This window comes from Diplotaxodon limnothrissa, linkage group LG12 (assembly GCF_057381915.1).
Source record: "Diplotaxodon limnothrissa isolate DT_005_m linkage group LG12, D_limnothrissa_male_GT1.1, whole genome shotgun sequence".
Taxonomy (NCBI): domain Eukaryota; kingdom Metazoa; phylum Chordata; class Actinopteri; order Cichliformes; family Cichlidae; genus Diplotaxodon; species Diplotaxodon limnothrissa.
In genome coordinates, this window is record NC_140607.1 from 27,914,249 (window position 1) to 27,924,063 (window position 9,815).

Consider the following 9,815-nt stretch of genomic DNA (forward strand, 5'->3'; position numbering starts at 1 on the left):
TGTATTAATTCAAATAATTAATCATTATGGAAAAGATGCTTGGTATAAACTGAGTGTTTATCAATCAAGTAAATTTCTTTCGACCAAATTCCATCAACATTTTACATTGAACGTATGCAACACAATGGCATCGAAAATTTACATGCAATCAAATTACTGTACTTAAATGCAGCATTTTGGAAATGGGGATAAAACACAAAATAAGCAGTAACTCCAGCCTATCCCACTTGTCAGAGTACACTTCAGCTCATAATTCAAATAAAAAACTCGATTTAGGATCAGTGAACACTTTAACATGCTTTTCACTGAACTGTGAGAGGTTGTTGAGGTGCACAGAGAGAACATACATGCTCAGAAAAACTCTAAACCAAGCTAGAAGATTCATGGCAATGTCACCGTGAGGTAGCAGCACTAACCACTGCAGTTCTGTGCTCCCCGATGCCCAAATGTCAGGCAAATGTAATAGACCGAAACCAAATTGAAAGTGGTTCTTTAGCTGAAGGTTGACTCATGAGTGGCACTGCATAAACTCTGACTCATTCAGTATCTCAAAGGACATCTGAGAATTCATGACTTTTGCAATCTGAGCATTCATGTCCGAAAAGTGTATATATAAAAGAGCGCATGAGGTTCATTTTCTCTCCGCCAAAGTCTCAATATATCCATTTGTGTGACAAACTGCAGGAAAAAGTGGAGAGTGCAGATGCTTCCACCCTGGACCACTGCACCATACAATTAAGCAGTTAACATCCAGTCATCTATAAAAATTCAGAGCAGGCCCATTCAGTTCTGCTTTTGTATCAAGATGGCAAGAGGAAAATATCGAAGGGACTTTATAAGAGGGCTTATTGTTGGGGCACAGATGGCAGGTGCTTCAGTCAAATAGCCTATTCCATTAACAGGTGTTTTCATAGGAATGGTGAAGTGACATCAGCATTTAGATCTATGGAAATTTTACAGAAACACAGAATATTTGGTCTGACATTGCCTATTTGATGATTGTGATGCTCCTGCATTAGTGTGATATGCAAGTAAAAATAAAGCGGGAGTTCTTCCTCCTGACTGTGTCAGTAAGAAGAGTCCATCAAAAAATAGAGTCGTATTGTATTAAGATTCATTTCAATCCTTATTACAGAGGTGAATGCACACTGAAGAGTTCAGTGGTGCAAAACCCAGAGGCACTGGTCTAGAGACACATGTGGGAGAAGTGGTATCAGATGAGTCATCGTTCATCACGTCACAGGGCAAATGTGACGCACAGAAAGAGACTGGTACAGGCATGAATGCTTGACCTCCACTGTAAGGGGGATCCATAACCTCTGTAATAGCTCAGGAGTATTTTGCTATCATTGTTTGAGTGCATTTTTCTCCTTAGAGTTAAGGATCACTGCAAATCAAAATAAAGTTGTTCGGAGTGATCCTAGTAATCCTACCTACCCAGTTATGCAGTTATAGTGAATCATTTCTATCCTTATGGGAGTGGTCCCATCCAGGGTGACAACACAAGAGATGTCACAGCAGGACTTATTTGTAATGTAAATAACGTGAATTATTCAGTTTTGCTGGAGCAGTTAACAGATTTCAACCTTACTGAACACAATGAGAGTTTCTGGACAAATGTGTTTCCAGCACCACCATGGCCATCAAAACAGCAAATGAGGGAATATCCTTTGGGGAAAAAATACGGTTCATCCCTCTTATCAGTGTTCCTGAGACTTGAAGAATCAATACCAACAGTATTTGGCAGTTCAAATATGTCCCACGAGCTATTATTTTTCAATGAAGAGTCACCAAATTGACCACAAAGCACTATGTTAGCCTGTCTACTCAATGTTAAGCTGTGTAGCGATTTTAATAAACACTGACATGTTTCAAGTATTGCATTTCCTCCAATGAATTCATACGCAGTAATTATTAGTTTCTAAACATCTGAATTCCCTAAAAACAGCCTTGAATGACCGCTTTTATTCACTCATTATCAAAGTCATTTTTAAGTCCGCACGGCTAAATGTTTGTCACTAACCCTCTGATGTCGGCCTGCCTGCCTGTCTGGGCTGCTATAAAAGCTGCGATCTCACAGGCAGCTCCGTTATTCTCCCCTCAGCTTCAGGACACACTCCTCGAGAGACGCACTTCAGCATGTCGGTGGCTCTGCGCACACAGCTGTTTCTCTTTCTTATCTGCGTTTCATTAAGGATGGGGCTCGCTCGCTACATCGAGGTAAGGTCGCGTTTGTAGTCGAGCAAAGTGGAATTTTTGATCAAGTGAGGCAGTCTGAACTCATGTCTGTCAAGTTTTTATGAGCAGCCCAGAGATGAAATCTTAGGTTTTCTGTTCGTTTGTATTTACTTGTTTGTTTTCCTTCTTCTTTTCAGGACAACGAAGCCTCAGATGGATTATATTCTTTGCTGAGTTTGGCCCAGAAAAGAGAATCAGAGGATTTTATTTTCCGCCGACCTCTCAGTAAGAACTGCTTAAAAATAGCTTTAAATCACCGAATTATAACAATTGCTGGATTTAAAACAGTAATTGGGTGAATGTTTATTTATGCACCAGTGCCCATTCAGTCACTTAATTAGAACATAGGCTACTAAACACGTTAGATAATTCATGCATTAATCCAAGCAAACATTTTTAAATGAAAACTGATGCTGTCCTCTGAGTAACACTTTGACCTCATGAGAAATTATTAAGGCTAAACTCAAATCCAGTATGTTTTCTGAACCCAATATATGTGTAATGTATTTTGTATCTGGCTGTGTGTGTGTGTTCATATGTGTGTTTGCCTCACCTGTATTCTGGGGGTGTATATATTTCATAGTCACTTATGGGGACCAATCCAGTTTGGTTTTTAATCTTTAATTCTACTTTGGTTACTTGGTGTGGTCAGGGTAGGTTTGGGACTGGGCGAAGGTTAGTTAACGTAAGTTAAAGTTTAAGAGTTAGGCGAAAAGTTGTTATAGTTGGGCTTAGGGACCAACTGTGGCTCAGGAGTTAGCATGGGCTGTCAAGCACTTGGAAGGGCAGTGGTTTGATCCCCAACTCTTCCATTCTACCTGTTGAAGTATCCTGGGGTATGATGCTGAACCCTGAGCTGACCAAAAAAATGAGTTTGGGTGAATAAGACTTGTAATAAAAAGTGCTTTGGGTGCTCAGCTGGGGAAGAAAAGCTCTAAGTACTAGTCTCTAGAATATTTAAATGTATTTTTGGTCTGAAATGGAAAACTGACTGTGTGTGTGGTTTGTAGGATGCTTGGACATGCTGGCCACTGATGGCCTCTTCACCTTTGTGGCATCAAAGCCACAGCTGGCATGTGCAGCTTTCATCATAGCTGAGCCCAGTGAAGTCATCAGTCTGGAGCTGTCTGACGTCAGCATCGACTGCAGCGCTGGAGACTTCATAAAGGTTGGCACACACACTAAAAATAGCCCCCACACATATCCAACCCCTCTTTTAAGTGAAAGGCAGGGACTCCAAGGCTTTTTTCGGTTTAAACTCTGAATTCTATTTCATCTTCTTCCTGTGCATTTGAAATTAGGCCAAACAGGGTTAAGGCGGCGTTTAAGGGCCAAACACCACACTGGATGCTTTCTGCATTGGTCACATTACTCAGAGCAAGAGTGGGAAGAGAAGGCTTTAGTTCTGAAGCCAAGCCTGCCAGTGCAGATTTCAGTTCATGGCATAGGGAAAGGGGGACATTAGAATTTCATAAAGCCTAGGTTTACATGCATGTGATCTAGAAACCAAGAGCAGATTTGTGTAAATATTAGTAGGATTAATGTGCTCAATAAAACAAAACAGCACACCTCATTTTAAGACATGAGATTTACAGAATATTTTTAGAATGAAATTCATGTTGGATTATGCTTGTAATTAAATATTATTCACAGCACAGTAGTGTAGAATGTGCTGTATGGCATGTCGGATTACCCAATAAAACATGATGATTCATGTCTTAAGTTGAATAGAAAACACAAAGATTTGTTTTCACCAACCCACTGGATCAGAATCATTTTTATTTGACCAAGTCTGTGCACACAAACCAGGAATGTGACTCCAGTTCACTTACTGCTGTCAGCATGCAAGAAAGAAACATATAGGACAGGGGTGTCAAACTCAAATACACAGTGGGCAAAAATTCAAAACTGGAACAAAGTTGCGGGCTAACGTTAGTATTTATTGAAATATATTTATTCCTCCAGATATAAGAATGAATCTTTTCTTATGTGCTCAAACACGTTTTGCTGAAAAACTGAATATGGAACAAGCAAAGCTTAATACTAAACAATATATATATTAGCTGTATAATACCAGTAGGCCAGCTCTGATAGTAATTTGGTATGGCTTCGTGGGCCAAATGTAATTAGGCTGCGGGCCAAATTTGGCCCGCGGGCCAGAGTTTGACACCTATGATATAGGGGGAAAAATCTTGGCAATTAGATTGCTTGTTTCTTTCTGTAAAAGCGAATTGGCTTCTTACATAAAGCTGATGAGTTATCTCTTAGTCATATAGTTAACAGCTTAATTTGGACATGCTAGCTGTCCTTGGCTTCTTCCACATTTTAAAAATTTATGCCTTGTATTTTCAGACACTGCTTCATGTTTTGTATGTGAAGGTGTGGAATAAGTGTGCTGAAATTAAGTAAGTAAAGGCATTAATTTTTGTATTTACTACATATCATATGTTCCTCTTCAAGATATTTGATGGCTGGGTTTTGAAGGGAGAGAAGTTCCCCAGCAATCAGGACCATCCTTTACCCCTCTACGAGCGCTACACAGACTACTGTTCCTCCACAGCACCAGGAGCCACCAGCCGCTCTTCTCAGAATGTTGCCATGATCTTCTTTCGCATTCACAGCCCTGCTAGTGGCTTCACCCTCGCTGTCAAGAAACTATACAACCCTTTCCGTGAGTCTTGTTATGCATCACTAAGATCAGTTTGTGGCCAAAACATCTAAAACCAAACATAAAACACTTTCAAGTCTTCGCGTAAAAGATTTGTGTTATTTTTTTGTTTTGTTTTTTTTATATGTCTTGTGAAATGAGGGGTACATTTGTGTGCACGCATGAGTGTACTTCCTGGACATTTGTGCTTGGTCGAGCTTTAATCAAGGCCAAGAGCGAGCGTAACGAATTGAGTGAGAAGGCTGCACCTGTTTTCCAGCTGTTTGACAAACACAGCGTTAACATTGTGTCAAGAAACATAACTGTCACCGTCTGGCTGTAAGACAAAGACAAGGAAATAAAGGCTGCAGACAAAAAAAAAAAAACCCAGCAGTTTCAATTAATTATTTATAGGTTAACAGTGGTTTATCCCCTTGTTCACCATTAAGTGCAACCGTCTGCAGTTTAGGCCTTATATATGATCTAATCAAAGTGACAATAAAGCTACCTCACATATTCCATGCAACATAACAGTGTTACTCATTTAATACATAATAAAAGTCAGAGTGTTTCTAGAACATTCCTTAAATCTAAAAGTTTGGCTGGCAAACAGAATGGAGCTAACAGCTATATAAAAGTATGGATAAACGACTGAAATTGTTAACTAGCTCCACAGTCTAAAGTTTAGACTGACTTAAACTGAATGATATGTATAAATGTTTGATGGAGGAAAAGCAAAAGTAACAATGAATGAATGATCAAAATGGTAAGGTAACCGTTACTGATGGGTAATATTTACCAATGGTAAGCTAGATGGTGACTGTGATAGTGGCTCTTACCAAAAATTGGATGTAAAAGATACACATACAACATTTAATTGTTTAATTAACAATTCAAACGTCTCTCTTCACATTTGATTAGCTCGGTTTCTTTACAACAAAAATGTGAAGGGAACAATATGAACAAAGTGGCAGCATTTTCAGACTCCCTTTTCCGTAATGCTTTTATGAATTCACTTTTCTTTCTTTCTTTCAGTTCTGTGATCAGAACTAGAATTGGATTTCCTTTCCAGCTGCCACCCGCTGATTCTGTCCTCTTTGTGACGTGAAGTGTCAGTAATGAGTTTCTCAGGTTATGGAGAACTAGAAATGTGAAATCTCTTCTCCTGTCTGTGCATGTGTCGATTTGTTCGTGTGGAAAGCCTGTAACATCATGTCTCAGAGTCCAGAGGGAAGCTTCACCATGGTGATGCCACATCAGCGCAAGAACTGCAGCTTCTCCATCATCTACCCCGTGGAGATCCGACTGACAGAACTCAGCCTGGGGCAGGCCAAAAGCAATGAGCTAAGTCCACAGGTAGATCACACACATGCATACACGCATGCATGTGCCCACAGTCACACACACACAATCTTCTTTTCTCTGTGAAATAAATATCTTACTGAGGCCAAATTCTGACACTTTAAATAGACCTTTAGCTTCAGCTGGACATTTTAAACGCATTCAGAGTGTGATATATATATATTTTTTATTAAAGCTATTAATAATATTTGCATGTTTGTCTATGTCATCACACAAATTTTATTAGTACTTGGCAATTTTGATTTTAATTTTATTTTAATTTAATAAAGTATTGTTTAACTACAGAGATTTATTAATTTCATTTTCCTAACTGTAATGGGGAAATCACTTTAACTGATCGATCAGAGCTCAGTAGGCGTAATTAGCACCGGGATGTCATCTTCCTACATCTAGAGGGAAGCTGATGAACACAGGAAATGGAAAAACAAACAGTTATGAGACTGAAACTAAAGTGAAGCCTGGAGCTTGAATGAAGCCTTTCAGTGTAGAATTTCATGTTCTCATTGTGCCAGAGAGGACTTTCTTCAGGTATTCAGGCTCAAAAGTATGTTATGGTAGGTTAGGTTAATCCAGTGGTCCTCCAACTGTGTGGCGGGTTCAGAACAGAGCCACTGCAGTTGGAGCATGGAAGACTAAGGGAAAAGGATGTAAACTAAAGTTGGGCATGCCAGAAAAAGTTTGAGAACAACTGGGTTAATTGGTGATTTTATATCATGAATGATGTGATTGGTCCACCGTCTCACTTTGTTAGTCCTATTACAGATGGATGACCATTCTATTCATACCAGAATCTATTAGGATAGTTTCCAATTTTCTGTTGCATTCACCACATGCTGATATTATACCACAGTCAACTGAAAATATTGTCATTGAAAGTAATCCAGGATTTTGGAGAGTCATCCAAAAACAGTGTTATGTTTGGCAAATTGGCTGCTGAGCCTCACTGCCACTGTAAATTACTCTGTGTTCATAAGTCCCACTCCAATAGGTGGAAAAAAAGAAAACAGAAAATAAATCCTCAATGGCAAATGGTCTAATGAGACTAAATGAAAACATCACTGTGGTTAATAGATGGAAGAGTTTTAGCAAACCACTTTAGCTAAACTAAATATTATTCATTGTGTGTAGATTATAATGTTAAACCCTCATACTAAATGTTTGAAGATGATCCTCAGTTTTTAATGTTAAATAAGGAATAGTAATGACAAATGGAGTCAAAAAATAATAACCATAAGTCTAATAAACATTTTTAATAACAGTTTATGAATTTTAGAAAAAAGCTAGCAGGTGAACACAGCAGAGCACTTACCAGTCATATCGAAGTCTTACCCCTGAAATACACCATGTCCTTGACTTGTCATCTGTTACACAGTTTTGTTCGGTAAAGTGCTTCAAATCACACAGAGTGTTGCAAGGGCAGAGGGTGTAGTTTCCACGGGATCTTTTATTTTGAAAACTGACCAGATTTTCTGTGACATTCCTGTGCCTGATGTCCTGCCCTCCTCATCTACTCTGTGCAGCTTGACAGAGCCTCTGTTAAATAAACAAACAAATATATAAATACATTACATATAAATACAACAATGCAGAGAAGCTTCTCTGGTGTCTGGTAGAACCAGAACGCTAAGCAGAGGCTCCCAGATTACTACAATTTCTGCTATAATGACAATTCCACTATTAGAAAAGTTAGGTTAACTAACGTTAACAAGAGCTGAAGTGTGTAATGGAAAATGTGTTAATGGAAAAAAAAAACATAAATAAGTAGTACTTATTAATTACTTAATTAATAGTAAGTAATGAGTAGTCATAAAAGCTATTACATGAAATGCAACTCTCTATGAATAAGGGAAGGAGAAAAGTGGTACAAAGCATGCTCATAAAGGTGTAATATAATAAATAATAAATTAATAAAGTAAAATATTCATTTTTAAATATCTGAAAAACAACATCCTGTTAACTGCCTCTGTTTAAATTCTGAGGAAAACTGTATGTATTCCAAATTCAAATATTACAAAAATCGTTTGTGTAAACATTTTTCAGTCAAATGAAGTCATTTCATTTGAATCCTTTGCAGTATTACTTTTTCATTGTGTTACAAGCACCTGCTCAATAGAGAACCATGAAACACTGGAATCACATCTCCACTTGGTTGGCCTTTTCCAGGTTAACATATAGTACTTTTATTGGTCCAAAGAGCTCCACAGGAAGTTTTAATGGCAGTTTTCTATGTAACAAAGTAAAGTCTTTATCTGGACTTCACCATCAAAATATTTTGTTGATCATTTATTTTACAGAGACTGGCGTGGTCTGGCTGCTCAGGGTCAGGTGACTATGTGGAGCTGCTGGGAGGGAATGGGGTGGATACCTCTAAGATGTTCCCTGTGGCCGACCTCTGTTTCTCCCTCAGTGGACTCGGTGAGTCTGTGTCCATCACTGTGTCCAAGAAACACTTTTACTAGTAATTATGATGTGCTGTAAAAGAGTCCTACAAAATAAAAACATCCCACATAGTGAAATATCCAATGCAATTCACATTTTATGTTTACATATATTTGCTGTTTTTACTTGTAAAAATACTGCAATACAGATACAAAGTAAATGTTTTTGCTGCCAATGTAACCAGAGTAAGTAGGGCTGGCTACAGAACAAAAATTCTTGGATGGTAGAGTGTAAAGTATGTGTTTTCCTCTCCTTGTGGCCCTTCAGCCCAGATGAAGATTGGTTGTGATAACTCAGTGGTGAGGCTCGTGTCCAGTGGGAACTATATCAACCGTGTTTCCTTCCAGTACCAACTACTGGAACACAATGAGCTTCCCAAGGCCCGAGAGAACAGTTTGGAAAACTTCTGCACTGTGGAATAAGATGTCACAACACATACGCATATGTACACTTGTGAGCACACACAGTCATTCATCTCTCTGTTAAAAAATACCACTTTAATGAAAGTGTCACATTTAACTAATTGTATTAGTAAGTATTTTGTATTGTATTTGCCAAATATTTTATTAAGCTATTATGTTAGCTTTGATCATAGCCTATTTATTTAAAAAGAATATTCTCCTTAAAGTTATGGGTGATAGTGGATTTTTTTCCTTTTTAATTATTTGTCATTAAAATTTGTTGTTTGTGGTTTTTAGTTAGTTTGACATCCCTGCTGCCTCTTTTCTTTATATTGCCTCGACGATTTAAGAAATAAATATGAACTGCATGATGAAGCACATTTTCACTGTTTTTGTGAGCAGCTCTCCTTTTCCAGGTCTACTTCGATTTCATTATATAACTGCATATTCCCTCAGGGCTTGCTTTACTGGCATGTTTTGTGGCATCCATCCATTTGACTGATTAATGCTACTTTCTTTAGAGCTGAAGAGAGAAATGCTTTAATCTGGCCAGGCTCTTAATACATAGAGTGATTATGAGCTACTGCATTTTTATGAGTTTCTGTGAGACTGAATTTAAGTGACGTGAACTTGAATTGCATTTCATTAAATTTAATTCAATTAAATTCAAGTTAATTTATTGTAGCACTGAATCGTGACAGGCATGGTTGCCTGCTTCTCTGTGTTAG

The 9,815-nt window shown here is 38.2% G+C and overlaps 1 protein-coding gene across 1 annotated transcript; it reads left to right on the forward strand.

Moving 5' to 3' along the window:
- Nucleotides 1–2,139: 2,139 nt before the first annotated feature.
- On the forward strand, nt 2,140–9,108 carry LOC146621478 (corticotropin-releasing hormone-binding protein-like). The gene is made up of 7 exons (XM_085368481.1): nt 2,140–2,220; nt 2,376–2,463; nt 3,249–3,406; nt 4,699–4,909; nt 6,087–6,241; nt 8,542–8,662; nt 8,954–9,108. Exons 1-7 carry the CDS (start codon nt 2,140–2,142, stop codon nt 9,106–9,108), a joined length of 969 nt encoding a protein of 322 aa, XP_085224607.1.
- The last annotated feature ends 707 nt before the right edge of the window (nt 9,109–9,815 follow it).

What these genes read in the sequence shown, in the direction of transcription:
- LOC146621478 (XM_085368481.1), top strand. Translation starts at nt 2,140, where the DNA reads ATGTCGGTGGCTCTGCGCACACAGCTGTTTCTCTTTCTTATCTGCGTT. An exon ending in GCGCTGGAGACTTCATAAAG is followed by an intron (nt 3,407 to 4,698) that starts GTTGGCACACAC and finishes TTCCTCTTCAAG; the next exon opens with ATATTTGATGGCTGGGTTTT. An exon ending in TTTCTCCCTCAGTGGACTCG is followed by an intron (nt 8,663 to 8,953) that starts GTGAGTCTGTGT and finishes GTGGCCCTTCAG; the next exon opens with CCCAGATGAAGATTGGTTGT.